At 49.4% G+C, this 22,131-nt stretch overlaps 1 protein-coding gene across 7 annotated transcripts in view; it reads left to right on the top strand.

The window, feature by feature from the left end:
* Positions 1-22,131, top strand: part of SGMS2 (sphingomyelin synthase 2) — a 95,571-nt gene that overhangs the window by 68,478 nt on the left and 4,962 nt on the right. For 4 of the 7 annotated variants that reach the window (XM_007666761.3, XM_007666762.3, XM_007666760.3 and 1 more), the window contains 4 exons: positions 2,206-2,895; positions 8,625-8,742; positions 15,256-15,409; positions 20,606-20,772. In XM_007666761.3, the coding sequence (XP_007664951.1) occupies positions 2,441-2,895; positions 8,625-8,742; positions 15,256-15,409; positions 20,606-20,772 (894 nt within the window). In that variant the 5' untranslated portion in view covers positions 2,206-2,440. Of the gene's footprint in view, positions 1-1,095; positions 1,117-1,608; positions 1,815-2,205; positions 2,896-8,624; positions 8,743-15,255; positions 15,410-20,605; positions 20,773-22,131 lie in introns of those variants that run through there. The other 3 variants (XM_039913716.1, XM_007666759.3, XM_001511080.6) reach the window with 3 other exon arrangements.

Raw genomic sequence — 22,131 nt, 5'->3', positions numbered from 1 at the left:
TGTGCAGAATTCCCTCGGCACAGAACTGCGTAGAGCTAAGCGCTCGGGAGAGTACAGTACAGTTAGTAGACAAGATTCCTGACTTCAAGAAGCTTCCAGGTTACGGGAGGAGACAGATGTAAAAATAAATAGTAGTTAGAGGACTGCAGCCTCCGTAGAGCAGTGTTACCTCTGCTCGTTCCCTGCCCAAGCTTACGGTCTAGAGGTCGGAGACAATCTAAAGTGCTCAATAAATACTATTGATTGATCGATTGGAAGAACCTGAGTTTGAGATGCCGAAGAGAGGTCTGAGCCTTAAAGTCTTAAAGGAAATCCTGGACCTACCTATTCCTAACTAAAATAGAGATAAAAATCTCTGTTTTAAAAAATTTAAGGTATTTGTAGAGTGCTTCCCAGGGACTGTATTAAGTGCTGGAGTAGATACAATAATGATGGTATTTGTTGAGAGCTTACTGTGTGGCAGGCACTGTACTAAGCGCTGGGGTAGGTTCAAGCAAATCGGGTCGAGCTCAGTCCCTGTCCCGCCTGGGGCTCACAGTCTTCATCCCCATTTTACAGAAGAGGTAACTGAGGCACAGAGAAGTGAAGTGGCTTGTCCAAGGTCACACAGCAGACGAGAGACTGACTCCAAGCCTCTTTCCAGCAGGCCACGCTTGAAGCTTTTCCTTCCTTTCTCCATCAGCTGGAGAGCTAGGGCTTCCATCTCTAAGATGGGCTCTCCTCACTGCCCTCGCCTCACCCCATCTATTCTTGGAACTTTGAGGATAGGGTGGCCTTTGCTTTAAAAAGGAGGAGGATGGAAAAAAAAATCCAAATGAGAAGAAGCTCTATGGGCTCATGCGTGTGTGTGTGTTTGCGAGCGTGTGTACACACACTTAGGGTGGGGAATAATTACAAGGTCTAAAAGTCTCTTCGGGAGGTCGGACTGTGGGACTGGCCCAAAATAAAACGGGAGTTTTCTGAATAAAGAACAGCTGGGGCGGTGATCCTTGCTAGTATAAAACTTCCCTCCGCTGCCGATCATCGTACCCCAAGTCCTCTGACCTGCCTTTCCCCTGCTGAATTTAAGTGCTGCCCCAGGGATGAGCAGATGCTTCTTTGCCCTTTGAATGAAAGGTGAGGACCTGACTAGGGGGTCAATGGGAATTTGTTGTTTTAGTTTTTTGGGTTTCGTTTTTGTTTCAGGTTGTTTTTTTTTAAAACGGTATTTGTTAAGGACTTGGTATATTCCAGCCACTGTACTAAGCGCTGGGGTAGATACGAGCTTAATAGGTCGGACACAGACCCTGTCCCACATGGGGCTCACAGTCTTAATCCCCATTTAACAGAGGAGGGGACTGAGGCTAGAGACATTAGTGACTTGCCCAAAACCACACAGCAGACAAGAGGCGGATCTGGGATTAGAACCCAGATCCTGTGACTCCCAGGCCTGTGTACTTTCCACCAGGTCAGGCTGCTTATTTTTGTTGGTGGTGGTTTTGCTGCTTGATAGAAACCGAAGCAGGTTTCAGGCTTATTGTGACAGACGGTATTTGAGAATGCAAAGTCACCAACTTGCTGGATCGGTTGCAGTGATGATTTGTGATGTAACAGATGTGATGTGGCAACTGTTTGGTGGAGCACCCGCACCTTACTTTTGCCGCTCAGCCCTACTCCGGGAACAGGGAAAGACTATTTGATCCCTTTCCTGAATAAGCCAAACTTGGCTTCGCTGCTACGAATAAAGACAGAATAAGGAGAGATCTTCTTGCATAAGCTCTAATTGTACTTCAGAAGAGAAACTGCTGGATTCTTGCTAAAGCATGTAAGAAAAGGTGGGTTTCTTGCATCTTGGGAGCATCATCAGGGTGTAGGTGAATTTCCTTTCAAATATTCATAAAGATTTATACGGACATTCACGGGCGGATCAATATGCAGGTTCTACCATATTATGACCTCACCGTTGACGAATAGTGTCGGCCGAGATTGGCATTCTCGAGAGTGGTGCTTTCCTAATTTAAGAAAAGCAGGGAATTGATTTCTCTGGTGTTTTCATCTGCGTAGCTTCCGGAACCCCACCGAGGCCAGAATTCCGAGAACGAGTCTCGGTTCCTGTAGTTTCTTGATGAGATCAGAATGAAGAGAAGGGTCGCTTTCCTCGATTAATACCGCTTTTCCGTCGGAGTCCGTTGAGGTTTACGAATGTGATCTCATCCTTTCTTTCAGATGGACTACGTTCGTCTCTTGGAGTAAACAACTTGGATGCTCTCCCTGGCGGATTCTTTCCTGAATGGAAAGGAATCGACTCGGACGGATAACGCCCGGTTTGGTCGTCGACAGAATCGGCCGGATGAGAACGTGGTGATTTCGGTCCTGGAAAGGGGAGAGGAGGGAGAATAGATCGGCTCTTCCCAATCGCCGGAGTTTTTTACATCCCGGTTTGGCCGAAGGTCTGGAAACCATGGATGCCATAGGGACCGCAAAACTGGAAGGACATCCGGAAGGTCCGCCGGCCGACCCCGCCAATGGTTTTCCGAGTCCCCCGGAGCCAGCGGAGGAAGAGAACAAGAACGGCAATGGCAAGCCCAAGGGCCTAGCCAATGGTTTGAGAAAAGGGGCCAAAAAATATCCGGACTATATCCAGATTTCTATGCCCGCCGATTCGAGGAATAAATTTCCCTTAGAGTGGTGGAAGACAGGCATCGCCTTTGTGTACGCCCTCTTCAACCTCATCCTGACGACCGTCATGATCACGGTTGTGCACGAGAGGGTGCCTCCCAAAGAGCTCAGTCCTCCGTTGCCAGACAAGTTCTTCGATTACATTGATCGTGTGAAATGGGCATTTTCTGTATCAGAAATAAATGGGATGATACTCGTTGGATTTTGGCTCACCCAGTGGCTGTTTCTGCGATACAAGTAAGACGCTCTGGTTACACTTTCCCGAACGGAATTTTTTTTTTTTTATGGTGTCTGTTAAGCGCTTATTATGTGTCAAGCACCGTTCTAAGCTCTGGGGTAGATACAAGTGAGGTCGGACACAGTCCCTGTCGCACATGGGGCTCGGAGTCTAGGAGGGAGAGCAGGTGTTGAATCCCCAATTTGCAGTTGAGGAACCCGAGGCACAGGGGAGTTAAGTGATTTACCTGAAGTCACACAGCAGGCAAGTGGTTTAGCTTGACTCTTGTGGTGACTTGTTCTGTACTTTTGTTTCACTTTTGAACTAGGACGCCAAAGTGAGTGATTCCATTCTCTAGCATTATTGTTTAATGAGAAAATGGCGGATGAAAAGTTTCTTGAATTGCCACTGGCCAATCGAAGTACACCCATTTTTCCTAATGCTTGGTTTTCTTCAGGAATGCACCCCCCCACCCCCACACACAGACACACCCACACCTACACACATTATAGGAGAATTTACACCGTTCATCTTCCCCGTCCTTGTCTTTTCTCGTCTTATGCCGCCGAGTCGTTTCCGACCCGGAGCGACGCCACAGAGGCATCTCTTCCAGAACGGCCCGCTCTCCGTCTGCAAACACTCCGACAGTGTATCCGTAGAGTTAATGCACACAGCCATTTCTCTCTCTACCGTGGCGTCCTGTCCAGGCTCACAATCCCTGAAGAAAAGTATCTGCTCTCCTAACGGGTTTTTAGCTAAATACCTGGTGTAGCGTGCTTTGCCGGAATAAAGTTGGGGTCTATATAATGGGTTCAGCATAGCTGGATTCTAAACCCCTTGAGGGCAGGGACTGCCAAAATCTCGTACTCCTCCAAGAGCTTCGTTCAGTACCTTGCACACAGTAAGTGTTCAGGAGATAGTATTGATTGGTGAATCGATTGCGATAAGTTTATGGTGATATGTACGGTAACTGTAGCTTCCCCGAGCTAACGAAGGTGAGATGGATGGGATGGATGAATGCAGTGTTCATATTTATTATGTTTTATTCGAGTAGTGAGGTGAGTCCTTGGTTATTTCTCTTATGCCTTGCAACTAGAATTCAATCACTAATGTGCATTTCCATCTAGACTCTATGAATTCGTTGTGGGCAGGGAAGTATCTACCTACTCTGTACTATTGTACTCTCTCAAGCGCTTAGTACATCGTTCCGCTTATAATTAGCGTTCAGAAAACGCCATCGAGTCCATCAGTCAGTGGGGTTTATTGAGCATCGCTTGGGGGAGAAGAGGAGCACAGGAAGACACGATCCCTTTCCTCGAGGGGTTGAGAAGCCGTGTTCCGAACCGGGTCTGTATGGTGAACTTTCTGATCTCTAAAGCAACCGTGCTTCACTTGCTGCTTTTCCTTGGTGCTACCAGGGGTGAAGCTGGTGCAGAGAACTCCCTGACCGCGTGTTCCCGGGCAGGCTTCGTCGGCACCTTGGAGGACCCAGGTGCAACGCCCGGAGGAATAGAACTCTAGAAGTGTCAAGAGGGTTGCCAAAGCTGATAAATCTGCTGATACGTCTCAAGACCTATCGGGAAGCAGCATGGCACAGTGGCTAGAGCACGGGCCTGGGAGTCGGAAGGTCATGGGTTCTAAACCCGGCTCCGCCACTTGTCTACTGTGTGGCCTTGGGCAGAGTCAATGCACTTATCTGGGCCCCAGTTTCCGCCACTTGTCTACTGTGTGGCCTTATCTGGACCTCAGGTTCCTCATCTATAAAATGGGGATTAAGACCGTGAGCCCCACGAGGGACCGGGATTGTGTCCAACCCGATTTGCTTGTATCCACCCCGGCGCTTAGTACGGTACCTAGTAAGCGCTTGACCAATATCACAATTACTATTACTGTTATTATTAGACCTGAGAGGGAGAATACATTTCTTGGCTAAAAGTCCTTCTATCGACACACCCGGGCTAGCCATCATCTCAGCCAATCCGGAAAACAACCTGTACTTATTTGCCATACCCCCCCGCCACAGCGTACGTCCAACCTGCCCCTAGGCAAGCTCCGGCCTAGGATTACTGGAAGTAAATCTCGCCTCAGTTCCCAATGGTCTCCTGCTTCCTTCTACCCCAGCTTGAGGCCCTACCTTCCTGTTCCGGCCTAAACTGGGGGCACGGGGAGAGGTTGGGGTTGTGTGGGAACGCCGGGGCCTGCTGATGGCTCTGGGGCTATATTGTAAGCTCACTGCAGGCGGGGAACTTGTTGCTCAATAAATTCCACTCTTGACATAAACTCGTCTCTGGACCGTCAGCTCGTTGCGGGCAGGGAACGTATCTGCCAACTGTTACGTTGTACTCTCCCAAGTGCTCAGGACAGTGCTCTGTCCGCAGCAGTGGCTCAATAAATTCTACTCCAGATGAAAACTCCTCTCTAGACTGGCAGCTCGTTGTGAGCATGGAATGTGTCTGCCGCATCTTCTGTATCGAACTCTTTCAAGCGCTTAGTACAGTACTCCGCACACGGTAAATGCTGACTAGATTGATTTTTTTTTTTTTTAAAAAAAACCCTACCATAGCCACAGGGGAATCAGTGGGGGCAAAGGGAGGTGTGGGAATGGGAAGGCAGGATGCCTCCCAAGGCTGGGGTTTGCCTTAAATCCTCCATCAACCCAATGGTCATGATTCTGGAATGAATCCCGATTTAAACCCGGTAAATTCACGGGAAAACAAATCACATCAATTGATCAGCCAATGGCCTTTATTGAGGGCTTATTATGTGCAGAGCACTATACTAAATGCTTCGGAGAGTGTGGTACAACAGAGTTGGTCGGTATGTTCCCTGACCACAAGGAGCTCACGAGATTTGCCTGTAATATTTCGGAAAAAAAAAAAAAATCAAAGTACCCATTTTCCTGTCTAAGCTACGCTTAAAATGCATACAGTTGCCCAGGTCTTTAAAGCTAAAAATACAGCATAGGAAAATCAAATAGGAAATCCCGTATCAGATTTAAATTAATTTGATGGGAAGACCACAGGATCATTTTAGAACTAAGCAGCATGGCTAGTGGTTAGAGCACGAGCTTGGGTGTCAGAAGGACCTGCGTTCCAATCCTGCTTCCACCGCTGTCTGTAGGCTGACCCTGGACAAGTCACTTCACTTCTCTGTGCCTCAGTTACCTCATCTGTAAGATGGGGATTAACACCGTGAGCCCCATGGGGGACAGGGACTGTTTCAAACTGATGAATCTGTATCTACCCCAGCACTTAGAACAGTGCCTGGCACATAGTAAGTGCTTTACAAATACCATTTAAAAAAAACCAAAAACTAAGGATATGGATTATCTGAGCCTTTTGGGTAAAGGAAATACAAAACTCTTTATTCCTAATTGGAGATTTCCAAGTAGCTCATGCTGCTACTGTTAGAAGAGTTATAATTCTCTTATTGCTATAGCCCTTAGTTCATCAGCTAGGATTTTCCCTAAGGTAATATAAAGTCCTTATTTCTTTTAAGAGCAATTCTTTCCTTCCTGGTGCAGACAGAAGCGAGTTTGATGCTGTCGCAGTTCTTATTAAATAATTAGGAACCCTTAAACCTAAACTCCACTAGATCGTAAGCTCCTCGAAGGCAGGAATTTGTGTTCTCGTACGCCATCGTATTTCCTCAAACGCTAAGTACAGTGCTCTGCACACAGTGAGTGTTCAGTCTATACCGTCGATGGATGGAATTCCCAAGTTACAAAAAATTAGTTTGAACTTTAATTTTGTATTCAGCAAATGCGACAAACTCAGTTGTCTGAACCGTCCAGGGCCAACAATACCTTGGAAGGCAGAGGAACCTGGATTTCGTCCCCAGAGTGAACAACAGGGGTTAGGAGCAAGAAGCCGTTAGATTCCATTGCGTGTCTAATGAAGGGAAACTTGCAACTGTCTCAGTTCCCATTAGGATAGTAGTAATAATTAATAATAATTATTATTATAATTATGGTATTTGTTAAACACTTACTATGCGCCAGGCACCGTTGTAAACTCTGGGGTGAATACAAGCAAATAGGGATGGATGCAGTCCCTGTCCCATGTTGGACCGACCATCTCAGTCTCCATTTTCCAGATGAGGTAACCGAGGCCCAGAGAAGTGAAGTGACTTGACAGAGGTCACGCAGCAAACGAGAGGCAGAGCCGGGATTAGATCCCATGTCCTTCTGACTCCCAGGCTTGTGCTGTATCCGCTGTGCCATGCTGCTTCGATGACCTTTTTTATGAGCTGCTGGAATCTTGATTATGTTAGTGAGGTTATAACAGAGTTGGGGGCAGATGGAGGGGTGATAAACTGAGCACACAGTGGTTAAAGAGGGTAAAAATCAAAAGGTGGGGGACAGAAAGCCTCTAGTAAATGCCCTATGGCAGAGTAAGTCTCTGCTTTCCCTTATCGAAGACTGATTCTCCATTGCTTTCCCACGAATCTTACTTTCTTTCCAACCTGGCCTTTGACGTACCAAGACCTCTCAAGTGTTTTCAAAATTAGATTTACCGCAAGTCCGTTCAGTCAGGGGAAGAGGGTGTTGAAGGCTCAATACGTCAAAGGGGCTGAAACGACTTCTCCTGGCTCGGAAAATAGGCTTGTCTGGAGCCTGGTTTACATATGAACTGTCATAGCCACTGCTCGCCCGATTATTTAATATCACTGCCGTACGTTCCTCTGTGGTCATTCAGTCGTATTTATTCTGTCATTCATTCAATAGTATTTTTTGAGCGCTTACTATGTGCAGAGCACTGGACTAAGCACTTGGAATGGACAAACTGGTAACAGATAGAGACGGTCCCTGCCCTTTGACGGGCTTACGGTCTAATCGGGGGAGACTTGAGTGCTTACTGTGTATAGGTCGAGACCCGGCCCGATCCCTCAGTGGCTAAGCTGGTCTGCAAGGACGAAGTTACTAATTGTGGTGTTTGATAAGCTCTTCCTAAGTGCCAAGCACTGGGCTAAGCTCTGAGGTAGATCCGAGATAAGCAGATTGGACACAACCTGGACACAGCTGGGCTTCCCGTAGTCCCCAGTTGGAAATCTGCTGCGTCGGTGCAGTTTTTTTCTTTTTTCCAATGGTATTTAAGCGCTTACTCTTTGCCAAGCGCCTTGCTAAGCCCTGGGGTTGATTCCAGCTAATCAGGTTGAACACAGCCGCAGTCCCGTGTGGGTTTACAGTCTAGGTAGGAGGGAGTAGGGTTCAATCCCCATTTTACAGATGAGGAAACTGAGGCACGGATAAGTTCAGGGACTTGCCCACGGTCACAGGGCTGGCAAGAGGCAGATCCACCGTGTCCGACCTGATGAACTTGTATCTATCCCAGCACTTAGTACAGCGTCTGGTGCTCAGCAGATATTTTAAAAAAGGGGGAGAGATTAGAACCCAGATCCTCTGACTCCCAGGCCCTGGGCTCTTTCCACTGGGCCATGCCGCCTCTCAGCGGAAAAGAAAGACAGAGGCGATTCTCGTCTTGCAAATGTGTAGGCCCAACGTGGAGGGCGAATGTGGGCTTCATTTTCATCGTTATATCGTACTCTCCCAAGCGCTTAGTACAGTGCCCTTCGCACAGTTAGCACTCAATAGAAACTATTGAATGAACGAATGTTTCTCTTAAAATGCAGCTAAGCATAAAGGTCACCCTGGTTGAAGCTCGCCCCCTCACCCCTTTACAGCTATCGTAATCTTCATTTTTTAATCTCACAGAACCTAATGGAGGAATCCTTCTTTTCTGTCTTCCAGGGCCATAGTAGGACGCAGATTCTTTTTTATAATGGGAACTTTGTACCTGTATCGCTGCATTACTATGTACGTCACCACCCTGCCTGTACCGGGAATGCACTTCCAATGTGCTCCGAAGGTAAGAACCCACACTCGTAAATACCTGGCTTAGAAAGACTCTGTCCATAACGAGTACAGTATTGCCACTTGTCATTCAGAAGCGGGTCATTAGTCTTCGCGTCGTAATTAGTTGCCGGAAAGGTGGGGTGTCGAGCAGATGTCCGGTTTGTTTGCGGCGATTGGATCCTTTGCCCTGCCAGAGAGAATATTTAGAAAATGAGTATTTGTATTTGCGAATTGCAACTAAGACTGGTGTTTACCAAGGCTCTTTAATGATCCGTTTTCTATTTTTGCTTCTGTGTAGATGGGTCCAAACACTAAGGCAGGGCTGGAAAAAGTATTTGCTCAGCCCCCTCCCCAAAAAGGTCGTAATCCTCTGAGAGCCTGGTGTGCCTTAGTTGGTAAACTAGAGAACCCAAACTGCCAGTTTTCTGGGAAATTCTGGACGGCGGTGTTCTTCTGAACACCCGACAGATGTCTGGGGTGGAGAGGATAAAGAGAGACCTTCTAAAGCGTCACCGGTTTCTCGAACCAAATATAGGCGTGGTTTGGGGAGACTATAATTTTTCAGAGCCCTCAGAGCACAAAGCCGCTGCAATTAAAACAATGTAGGTATTGAATTCAAGCATCGGGTGGTTCGTGGTGAAGCTGTGATTAAAGAGGCGACGTCCAGAAGACACAAATTTATGTGCTTTCCCCAGTGTGCCTCTAAATGATGAGCGCGGGGAAGCCCGGCTCGTTCTCGTAAATGAGGAGGTTCGGGGGCTGGATGACAGGAAATAGAGAGGGAAAGCAAATTTAAAATGGCGTGTGTCCGGAATGGCTTCGAAGGCCGCCTTAGTGGGTGGTCCCGCGGACCCCAAATGGCCCCTCTGAAGATCCCAGGAATCTTCAGGTGTCAGTACAGTACAGATGGGCTGTGTTGATTTTATGTAAATATCAGGTTTGGAAGCCGGGACTCTGAAGAGAAAAATCTGAAATGTATACGTTTATATTAATGTCTGTCCCCGGGCTCTAGACTGTAAGCTCACTGTGGGCAGGGAACGGGTCTGTTGTTCTCTCCCAGGCACTTAGTACAGTGCTTTGCGCACAGTAAGTGCTCAATAAATATGATTGAATGAGCAAATACCAAAATGAGGCATATCTGGGAGTAGGTAAACCACCAAAGAAATGCCGTAACGGGGAAAGTATCGACCGACTCCGTTATACTGTACTCTACCGAGCACTTGGGTGCGGTGCTCTGCAAACACTAAGCGTTCAGCAGATACCACTGATTGATCGACGTAACGGTACGGTCGCTAAATCCTTCTATGAGTGTTAGAGCGTACCGATGGAAGTCGTCGGATCTGAGTAGCCCCCCGATCACTCGGCGGAGGTTGTCGTGACGGTCTGTTTTCCGGAAGCATTTTTTTAATACGTGCTGTGTGTGTGTGTAACTCAAGAGCGCAAACACGACAGTGCATCCCGTTCTCTGTGCCCGAGAACCCTTCCACTTCCGCCCGGTTTCACGGCGTCGGAGCTCTGCCCCGTTTTGGGACAGAAGAGTCGAACAAAATGCAAGTTTTGAGCAGATGGGGTTCGGGGAGTCGATCATCCCACGTTAACGGGAGCCGGCGATAGAATGAACGGACCCTTTAGGAGCTGAGGTTCCCGCCGTTGCCATGCCTCGCACACCCGCTCCCCCTCCTCCGTGCGGCAGTGCGGCAGTGGCCGCGGGCCAGGGGAGCCCAGCACTCATGTGGGGAAAGTTCTTGCCCCTGCATCTCCCACCTCTGTGGCGGCTGACTTGCTGCCACCCGCTTCTGCCACTTGTCTGCTGTGTGACCTGGGGCAAGTCACTTCACTCCTCTGAGCCTCGGTTACCTAGAGAAAGAGCGTGGTCTCGCGGATAGAGCACAGGCCTGAGTCAGAAGGGCCTGTGTTCTACCCCCGGCTCTGCCGCTTGGCAGCCGTGTGGCCTCGGGCAAGCTCTGGGCCTCAGTCACCTCATCCGGAAAACGGGGATTGAGACTGTGAGCCCCTTGTGGGCCGGGGACTGCGTCCCAACCGATCTTCCTCGTGTCCGTCCCAGCGCTTAGTACAGTGACTGGCACAGAGTAGGCACTTACTGGGACCTTGGGCAGGCCCCTTGTCTGTGCCTCAGTCACCTCATCTGTAAAATGGGGATTAAGGCCGTGAGCCCCAGGAGGGACGGAGACTGTGGCCAATCTGATTTGCTTGTGTCCACCTCGGCGCTTAGTACGGAGCCTGGAACGTAGTAATCACTTAACAAATACTATTATTATTGTTGTTGTTATCATGATTATCCTTTGAAACCTAAGCTATTGCCAGCCAGGCCAATTGATGTTACACTTTCATTTTGACTAATTGGAGATTAGCACAGTGCTAAGCGGTTAGTACAATGCTCTGACACGTTAAGCGCTCAATAAATACCGTGGATTGACTGACTAGTGAGGTGTGTATATAAAAAAAAAAGCGTTGCTGGAACATTTCATCTGAGGATCTCCAAACATTTCAGATCTCCTATGGCAAAAAGTTCCCCCGATGTTCTTCTCGTGACACAGAACGAAGTTCAACATTCAGTCAATCAGTCGTATTTATCGAGTCAGTCGTACTCACTGAGCGCTTACCATGTACAGAGCACCATCCTAAGTGCTTGGGAGACTACGGTCTAACCGAGTTGGTAGACACGCACCGTGCCCATAACGTCCCATTCCATTGACAAACCCTGTTCTGCATCGCTTTGCAAGAAATCGGCTCCCTGGTTGAGACCCGATTTGAAGTGGGTAGCGAGGGTAATTGGAGTATTTTGGGAACGAGACAAGCGCTTTGGGCTTGTACTTGAAGCCTTTGATCCTTCCTTTGTCAGGAGTAGTCTTCAGGGTTTGGCTCCTGGGCTGGAACCTCCTCCGTCATTACGATTCCGAGGAATTTTCTTGAGAACGGCCATCCGCCTTGACGTCCTTCCATGTCCGCCGGTCCGGGGGCACGGTCCGCCGACAAGTAGCCACAGGGGTTTAGTCCGAGACCCGGCGGTGAGAGAGCAGCAACTCTACAGTGTTCAGAAAGTACCCTCCCCACCCCACCGTGGCTGCCGGCGCCCTGACGGAGGCAGGGAGAACAGGGAATTTACGTGTCACTGGGGCCACTCGACCCCCACGGCTACTCGGGGTCTCCAGAGAGTTCCACGACGGATCGGCGCAATTTGCGCTCCTTCCCGTTCACCGGGTCCTTCCGACTCCCAGGTCGGCGCGCTATCCGCTAGGCCACGTTGCTTCCCCTAGGCCTGCCCTCCGAATCCCCCGGCCTGGGTGGCTAAAGGGGGACGTGGGGACACGTGGTTTCCACCCCTTCGACCAGGGGACGGAGAGGCCACTCCGGCCGGGGCAGAGGGAACCGAAGTCCGCCTCCCCACCGGTCAGCCTGAACTCTGGAGCGGCGGCCTGAGGTGGGGAAAGAAAATAGCCCCGGCAGCTGCTCGCCAGACCCCGGCTTCCCCGACGCCCCAGGGTGGGCGGGGGAGATAAAGCCGGAAGTCTCGGGTTCCTTTCCTTCTTATTGCGGAAACTTAGAGAAAATAAAACCGTAGAAGATCCCGGTGAGTGTACGGCCTGGGATTAGAACCCAGGTCTCACTAGCATCTGAGTTGGAACATGGGCACGCACCCGTCGATCTGAACCTGCCGAGCAGCGTGTATTAGTGGAGAGAGCCCGGGCCTTGGAGTCAGGAGGACCTGGGTTCTAATCCCGGCTCCGCCACTTGTCCGCCGTGAGGCCTTGGGCAAGGCACTTCACTTCTCTGGGCCTCAGTTACCTCATCTGGAAAATGGGGATTGAGAATCCACTGTCGTACATCACTGAGAAGCTACATGGCTTAGTGGATAGAGCACGGGTCTGAGAGTCACAAGGCTGTGGGTTCTAATCCCGGCTCCGCCACTTGCCTCCTGTGAGCCCACATCGTCCACCCCTGCATCCCAAGATCACCCCCGGCTGCTGTCTTCTACCATCCTTCTGGCCCCCTCTCTGCACTTCTGAGTGACTGAGCGTGGTTGGCTGGGAAGATCACGGCCTGGGAGTCAGAGGACCCGGGTTCTAATTCCGCCTCTGACCACCTGCGTGCCCTGTTTCGGTTTTGGGTTTTTTTGGTATTTTTCAAACACTTTGGAAACAGCAGAGAAAACAGGCCTGGGAGTCAGAAGGATCTGGGTTCTTGATCCCAGCTCCACTGCTTGTCTGCTGTGTGACCTGGAGCAAGTCACTTCACTTCTCTGGGCCTCAGTTCCCTCATCTGGAAAATGGGGATTGAGCCCCACATGGGACAGGGACTGTGTGCAACCCGATTTGCTTGTATCCACCCCAGCTCTTAATACGGTGCCTGGCACATAGTAAGCCCTTAGCAAGTACCGTAATTATTATTAAATGCAAATAATAAAGTCAAATAATACATTGTTTCCAACAGGAAAGATTGGAAGATTGAAATTAGGAGGTTTATTTTATTTTATTCTTTTTAAGTTTTGTTGTCCCTTTGAACTGGGAACACTGAGGGCAGAACAGTTGTTCCTTTTGTTTGGGCTGTGTTTTCTCAGCTGTTGGTAATAAGTTCAAGAGCTACTTCTTGAAAGGATTTGGGATATTTTAGTAAAGGTGATTAGCCTCTGTGGCATAATTTTCCAGCTTTGGGGGTGGGGACAGATTAAAGTACACCAAATCGACATCAGAAGCCATTCTATTAGATTTTTTTCCTGAGCACTTTCTACCTCCCCACCTGTATGCCGTGTTTTATTTTTTGGTTTGGGGTTTTTTTTTTGGTATCTGTCAAGCGCTTGAGAAGCAGCTTGGCCCAGGGGATAGAAAACAGGCCCGGGAGTCGGAAGGACGTGGGTTCTTAATCCCGGCTCCACCACTTGTCTGCTGTGTGAACTTGGGCAAGTCACTTAACTTTTCTGTAATATGGGGATTAAGACTATGAGCCTTATGTGGGACAGGGACTGTATCCAACCCTTCTATCTAGCCCCAATGCTTAGAACAGTGCCTGACATACACTAAACGCTTGAGACGTACCACAGTTATTATTATAACTCATCTATCTCGCCCCTGACCTCTCGCCCACATCCTGCCTCTGGCCTGGGAGAGTATAATACAGTCCAGTTGGTAGACACGTTCCCTGTCCGTAAAGAGCTCACACTCTAGAGAGGGAGACTGACATTAAATGAATAATGAATATGTACGTATGCCCGTATGACAGATCATTTCATCCCCAAGTCGACTGAGATACATATTGATAGGAATAATTATTATGGTATCTAAGCACTTACTACGTGCCAGGCCCTATTCTACGACCTGGGGCGAATCAGGGTGGACACAGTCCCCGTCCCACATGGGGCTCACAGTCTCAGTCCCCATTTTCCAGATGAGCTATTGATCTACAGACTCCGACCTTTCACTTCTCTAATTTTCCTTACTATTCCAGTCACGTTTCTATCCTGTCTTCCCATCAACTGTAAATGATCCGCGTGTCTCCCCCTCCCTGGGCAAAAAGCGTCCTTGAGGGCAGAGATCCTGTCCTTTCCTCTGTATCTGTAATTTATATTAACGTCCGTCTCCCCCTCTAGACTGAAAGCTCACTGTGGGCAGGGAATGTGTCCGTTTATTTTTATACTGTACTCTCCCAAGCACTGAGTACAGTGCTCTGCACACAGTCAGTGCTCGATAAATAGGACTGACTGAGCATCGTACACACCCAAGTATGTAGAACCGTGCTCAGTCCATGGAGTACTGAAATGATGAGCTGGCATCACTTCTAAAAGCTCGGCTCTGGACTGTAATCACACATCATACATACGTAGTATTAGAATAGTGCTCCAGTGCTTAGAACAGTGCTTGGCACATAGCGAGTGCTTAACAGATATCATCATCATCATAGTATTAGCAATGTCATTATCTAAAACTCTTCTACAAGAACTTACCAAGGTAAGGGAGAGTGTATTTCCAAACTCCTCCATTCCTACCTGGAGTTTCTTAGTAGCGGGAAGAACTGTTTTCTTCATTCAGTTGAGCGGTTCCCAACTTCCGGTGACAGCAGATGAACTCAATCAATGGTACCGAGTGCTTACTATGTGCAGAGCACTGTACTGGGGGCTTGGGAGAATACGATAAAACAGAATTAGCATAAACGTCCCTTGCCCATAAGGAGCTAGCAGTCTAGACGCGTAGTGGGTAGGGCCTGGGCCTGGGAGTCGGAAGGTCATGGGTTCTAATCCCAGCTCCACCACTTGTCAGCTCTGTGCCTTGGGCAGCTCACTTCACTTACCTCATTTACCTCAGTTACCTGGTCTGTAAAATGGGGATTAAGACTGTGAACCCCATGCGGGACAGGGATTGTCTAACCCAATTGGCCTGTATCCACCCCAGCGCTTAGTACAGGGGCTGGCACACAGTAAATGTTTAACATATAGCGCAGTTATTATTAAATGCACACCAACAGGTTGGTGGCCAAACTTTTAACCCTCTTTGTGTCCTCTTTTATCTTGCAGCTGAATGGAGATTCTCAGGCCAAAGTACAGCGAATCCTTCGACTGATCTCGGGAGGAGGATTATCTATTACTGGGTCACACATCTTATGCGGAGACTTCCTGTTTAGTGGCCACACGGTCGTGCTGACGCTCACGTATTTGTTTATCAAAGAATGTAAGTCCTCTTAAACTTAAATGAATCTCTGCTTTTCAGCGGGGATCCCTGTTCTCCCTCCTACCTAAACGGGGAGCCCCATGCGGGACAGGGACTGCGTCCGACCTAATTAGCGCGTACCTTCCCCAGCGTTTAGTGCGGTGTTTTGGCACATAGTAAGTGCTTAACGAATACCATAATCCCTCGATCAAAGGAGGAATCTCCTAAACCCCAAACTGACCCTTCTCGTCAAACCACTTGGCTCAGTTTAGTTTACAAAATGAGTTGCCTTGTCCTGTGCGCCAGGTCACTGTCAAGAAGAACCTGATCAGACTTTAAATAAAGAGTTTGCCGGAAGGTATCAGATCGTGGCACATTTTTCAAATGAGAGGACAGGATTCTTCCGCTTATTATCATCATCATTATTATATTTAAGTGCTGCCTATGTGCCAAGCACTTTCTAATTGCTAGGATAGATATGAGTTAATTGGGTTGGACAGAGCCCCTGTCCTAACTAGGGCTCGCGGCGTAAGTCTGCCCGGATGTGTATTCTTTGTTTCTCAGAGCAAGACCCATTGAAAAGGGGTTCAGTTCCCTGACCTTGGATGTGTCCCATTAAAAGAAAAAATCGCACTTATAGACACCTCGGTTCCATGAGACTCATGGGCTGTTTTTAGTACCGTTGTGCAGTAGCTTAGGTGTTTAGGTGACCAATCGATGGTATTTATCGAGCGCTTGCTGTGTGCAGAGTGTTGTGTGAAGCACTTGGGAGAGTCCAGTACAACAGAGTCGGTGGACACGGTCCCTGCCCAAAAGGAGCTTATGGTCTAGAGTCGACAATCTAGACCGGCGTCCTTCGTTCCGTCTGCTGGATCTGCTCATCCTGGGCGACCGCCTAACTGTACCACTCTGAAGCAGCGTGGCCTAGTGGATAGAGCACAGCCCTGGGAGTCGGAAAGTGGAGAATGGACAGGACTCCACCAGAAGGATTAAGTGGATGAGCAACAAAGCCAGTTCTGTTCTATTGTAACCTCCCGAGCACTTAGCACAATGCTCTGCACGCAGTAAGCTCTCAGTACAATTATAAGAAGCAGCATGGCACAGTGAATGGAGCACGGGCCTGGGAGTCAGGAGGTCATGGGTCTTAATCCCAGCTCCGCCACTTGTGTGCTGTGTGATTTGGGGCAAGTCACTTCACTTCTCTGGGCCTCAGTGACCTCATTTCTAAAATGGGGATTGAAACTGTAAGCCCCACAAGGGACGGGGACTGTCTCTGAACCAGTTTGCTTGTATCCACCCCAGCGCCTAGTACACTGCCTGGCACATAGTAAGCACTTAACAAGTACCGTTGCTGTCATCATTATTATTCACTTCTGTGGGCCTCTGTTCCCTCGTCTGAAAAATGAGGATTAAGTCTGTGGGTCCTAAGTGGGACAGGGAGTGTGTCCAACCTGATGAGACTGTATCTACCTCAGCGCTCAGAACAGCGCTTGATAACACGGTAAGCGCCTAACAAATGCTATTAGCGCCATCGTCGTCTCCCGAGCCCCTGGCGACGGTTCACCTCAATCCCCCAGTCTTTGCACAGCTCAGAAATTTACAAGAGGTTCCGCGCGCCGGAGAGAGCACCAAGCTCACCCACACGTAAGCCGCTTGGGGTATCGAGTGTCCCCCCCGGTGTTGGCTCAAAACAGGCTCTTCGGGCCAACCTATCATACTGAGCCGTCCCGGTCGCTTAGTACAGTGCTCTGCGCACAGTAAACGATGGATAAATGCAGTCGACTGACTGATTGACCTGCTCCCAGGCGTCCGGTTTTCAAGCCGATCCCAAATCTGAGGGTTGTAAAGTGGAAAGCCAGAAAGACGTGAAGCATCCTGCCGGGTTTCACCTTCCCGTGTCTGTGAGAGGAGGAGGAGTCGGGATCACGAAGAAGTGCCCTTTCCACAAGGGAATGCCCTGCATCCTTGGGACAGCCTTCTTTGAAAACCCAAGGGTGCGCACCTCTCCTCTTAACTCTGAAAATGTCAAATTTTCAGAGAGCACACGAAAACGTTATCCGAAATAACAGGACGGTTGGAGAGAGGATCGCGGCTCTTTGGGAACGACAGCCTTTAATAACGACGGCGTCTGCAGGACACCCCGGTCCCATAAGACGAGTAGATCAAAAGAAAATCCATAAAGGGAATCTGTTTTAGGGCTTTATTTGGGGGAAGGATAATTTGCAGTCTTCAGATCGGGAGGGGAGGATTGGAAGCCTTGTGTTCCTCCCCATCCCAGTTCCCGGTGATGAACATTATTTAGCGGCTTGCCGTGTCTATCCTTTGCATTTCGCGGCTGCGTAATTGGGGTGTGCGATTGTTAAGGGCTGCACCCGGGGGCCTGTTTCCTATGTAATTAGGAGAGCGATGTCTTCCAGGGTGGGCGGGACGCTGGGTCCCCGCTCTGAATCGGGGGCGGTTCCGCGGAGTCCTTTGAAAGGACAGCGGTTACCACGTCTGAGGCCCTCCTGACTCTCTCCATTTTCCATCTGGTTTGGGGCTTGCCGGCCCTGCCTCCCATCTGTGAGCCCTCATCTGTCGTGGGTGGCTTATGCTTTTAGATAAAAGCCAGGCATCGCTTTTTCCTGGACCTCTGCCGCTTCATAGCGAAGCTGGGACATGCCTTCTCCCAGATGGGCAGATACCCGTGTTCGGAGCCAAGGTCGTTACCCAGAGCAGGAGGGGAATCTCCAGTAATTATCTTAATCGTCGCGGTAGGCGTTAAGCACTTACTCTGGGGTAGACGCCAGAAAATCTGGTCAGACACAAGCCCTGTCCCACGTGGGGCTCACCGTCTTAGGGAGGAGAGAGTTGGGGTATTGAATCCCCATTTTACAGATGATGAAATTGAGGCACGGGAGAGTGAAGTCACACGGCATCCAAGCGGCAGAGCCGGGATTAGAACCCAGGTCCTCTGACTCCCGGGCCTGTGCTCTTCCCACTAGGCGCACTGATTCTCATCATCATCATCGCTGTGGTGGGCGGGAAGGGCTCACGATGTGCCAAGCGCTGTGCCGAACGCAGGGGTAGATACAGTTCCATCAGCTCAGACGCGATTGCTGCCTCTACCGCCTGGGGTAGGAATCCCACACTGAGATCAGTTCCACAGTGTGCGCCGCGGGTGAGAAACTGCAAAACAGGGTACCCGCTTCAGAACCGGGATGGCGGGGGAGGTAAAATGAGATGAGAAGAGGGAATACGATGGAAAATGATCCCACTGTCAATCGCGTACGGTACGTCTTCTCCTTCTCCAGACTGCAAGCTAGTTGTCGGCAGGGAATGTGTCTGTTGGTTGTTGCATGGTACTCTCCCAAGCACTCAGTACAGTGCTCTGCACACAGTAAGCGCTCAGTAAATACGACTGACTGACCGATTCGTAGATTAGCCTCCTGTAGCCCTGCCCAGAAACGTTGGCTTCACTTCTGTCCGTCTGTGTTAGAACCTCCATCAGTCCTCGGTTTCCTTACTGCTGCTTGTGGGGATCAGTGGCGATTGGATGGGGGCCCCTGTGAGGAGCAAGTCGCTTCACTTCTCCGGGCCTCAGTTATCTCATCTGTAAAATGGGGATCTTCCACTGCCAGTTTTTAAAACGATACAAATAACCTGTCCTCACGGGTTGCTTGCTGAGTGCGTCTGTCGTCGAGACACTGGATTCTTGTCGACGAAGTTGTTGACCGGAAGGAGGCAAGTGGGAAAGTGGAGAATGGATAGGACTCCACCGGAAAGATTAATCGGATGAGCAACGGAGGCAATCCTGTTGTAATCTCCCAAGCGCTTAGCACAGTGCTCTGCACGCAGGAAGCTCTCGGTAAACACAGTCATGAGAAGCGGCATCGACGTAGTGGACGGAGCACGGGCCTGGGAGTCGGAAGGTCAAGGGTCTAATCCCGGCTCCGCCACTTGTCCGCTGTGTGACTTTCGGCAAGTCGCATCACTTCTCTGGGCCTCGGTGACCTCATCTCTAATCTAAAATGGGGATTGAGATTGTGAGCCCCACGTGGGACAGGGACTGTGTCCAACTCAATTTGCTCGTATCCGCCCCAACACCTAGGATAGGGCCTGGCACATAGTAAGCGCTTAACAAGTACCACTGTTGTTGTTAATATTATGATTATAAATACATAAGTATAGGAGACGGGTGTTTGCTAGAGAATACACCATCGCTATCAGAGTGAATTGGGCAGCTCGTCTAGGTTTTCCTGGCTTCTGCTTAAGTGCTGTTTTCCTGGAAATAGATCTGTCCAGAAAATCCTAGCACTTCCAGTGACTCTCTTTTTCCCCCACAACTCTCATGGAACGAGCTCATGGAAACGCTCTTCGAGAAAATCATCCAACCAATCGAGTGCTTTCTGTGTGCAGAAGACTGTACTAAGCACTTGGGAGAACACAGTGTAACAGAGTTCTTTTTAAATTTTTTTTAATGGTATTTGTTGAGCGCTTACTATGTGCCAGGCACTGTACTAAGAACTGGGCTGGATACCTGGTAATCAAATTGGACACATGGGCTCACAATCCCCGTTTTCCAGCTGAGGTAACTGAGGCACCGAAAAGTGAAGTGACTTTCCCGAGGTCACACAGCAGACAAGCGGCAGAGCCGGGATTAGAACCCGTTTCCTGCTGACGCCGAGGCCTGCGCTCAAAACACTAGTCCACTCTGCTTCTCGTGCCTGCTCCCTACCCACAAGGTGCTTACAGTCCAGAGAAGGAGACAGACATTAAAATAAATGACAGCTATGAACATAAGTGCTGTGGGGCTGACGTGAATAAAGCGTGCAAATTCAAGAGCGAGGGTGACACAGAAGGAAGACGGAGTCGGGAAAAAGAAGGCTTAGCTGAGGAAAGCTTCTTGAGGGAGATGTGACTTTAGTAAGACTTTGAATTGGAGGAGAGCGGCGGTCCGTCGGGTATGAAAAGGGAAGGAGTTCTGGCCAGAGGAAGGACATCGGCGAGTGAGATAAACAAAATGGAGGTACAATGTATAGACTGGTGTTAGAGGAGGACTTTTTGTACACCCAAGTTTCACCCCGCTACACATCCAGGCAGCTTCCTCGGGCTCCTCGATTTTCAGTGATGTTTTCCTTTTGCACGCCTTCCTTTAGGGCCCAAATTAGACCATTTCAGTGCCTCCAGGTAGCTAATGTCCGAAAAAGGAAATGTTTATCCCCGCTTTCTTCACAGATTCACCCCGTCACTTCTGGTGGTACCATTTGATCTGCTGGTTGCTGAGTGCTGCCGGGATCATCTGCATTCTCGTGGCACACGAACACTACACGGTGGATGTGATAATCGCCTACTACATCACGACGAGACTTTTCTGGTGGTACCACTCGATGGCTAATGAAAAGGTAAGGGGGCTGACTTGGAAATTGTCTCCAGGCTCTGAAGTTGTGGTTTTCAAGGGCCTTCTTTTTTCCCCGCTGCTTCACTTAACGGGTACCCGGAGGCTAAGGAATAATATGGCATTTGACTGGCCAAAATATGATACTTGATCACCTTAGGAAGCGACTGGACTCTTGACTGAAGTGTCGTCAGGGCTCAGGAGTGGTTCCCCGAGGGTTTCTGGAGTGGCATTAAAGTTCCCGAGCTGCCTCTGGACAGTAGATCTGGAATACCGTTCCTTCCGTCACAGTAACGATCACTGTGGTATTTGTTAAGCACTTACTACGTGCCCAACATTGTTCTGAACAGAAGGGCGGATACGATACGGTCACGTCGGGCACAGTCTCTGTGCCGCCTGGGGCTCCCGTGGGCCGCCAGTATGGCTTGGTGGAAAGAGCACGGGCCTGGAGGTCAGAGGACGTGGGTTCTAATCCCTGCTGCTCCACTAGTCTGCTGTGTGACCATCAGCAAGCCGCTGAACTTCTCTGGGCCTCAGTTCCCTCATCTGTAAAATGGGGAGTAAGACCGGGAGCCCCACGTGGGACAAGCCGATGACCTTGTATCTACCCAATGTTTAGAACAGTGCTCGGCACCTAGTAAGCGCTCAACAAGTACCGTTACTGTTATTTTTAGTAAAGGAGAAAGGGAGCAGGTATCCTCCATTTTACTGGTGAGGAAACTGAAGCACAGAGAAGTTCAGTGACTTGTCCAAGGTCTCCCAACAGTCAGGTAGTGGAACTCGTAACCAAACCCAGCTCTCATTACGCCTAGTTCTGTGGTCTGTCGACTAAACCACCCTGATTCACCAGCTGGTGAGTCTTTTGCCGCATTCAGGAGACATGAGAAGCAGAATGGCCTATTGGAAAGAGCATGGGCCTGAGGACCGGGGGTAAGGATTCCAATCCGGTTCTGCCACTTGCTTGCTGTGTGAGCCGGAAGAGTCGCTAAACTTCCCTGTGCCTCAGTTTCCTCAGCTTTAAAATGGGCGTGAAATACTTAATGTTGGTATTTGTTAAGCGCTTACTGTGTGCAGAGCACTGTTCTAAGCTCTGGGGGAGATACAGGGTCATCAGGCTGTCCCGCTTGAGGCTCACAATTAATCCCCATTTTACAGATGAGGTAACTGAGGCACAGAGAAGTTAAGTGACTTGCCCACAGTCACCCAGCTGACAAGTGGCAGAGGCAGGATTTGTTGTTCTCCCGCCCACTTAGACTGAAAGCCCCAGGTAGAGGGGTCTACCCCGGCGCTTAGTACAGTATCCTTCGTACGGAGCAAGAGCTTAACGCCATTATTATTATTCTTAGATGTTCACCAAAATTCCCTT

The sequence above is a fragment of the Ornithorhynchus anatinus genome, chromosome 12 (assembly GCF_004115215.2).
Source record: "Ornithorhynchus anatinus isolate Pmale09 chromosome 12, mOrnAna1.pri.v4, whole genome shotgun sequence".
Taxonomy (NCBI): domain Eukaryota; kingdom Metazoa; phylum Chordata; class Mammalia; order Monotremata; family Ornithorhynchidae; genus Ornithorhynchus; species Ornithorhynchus anatinus.
Note: the sequence above shows the minus strand (reverse complement) of the source record. Positions and strands in the feature narration are given on the sequence as shown.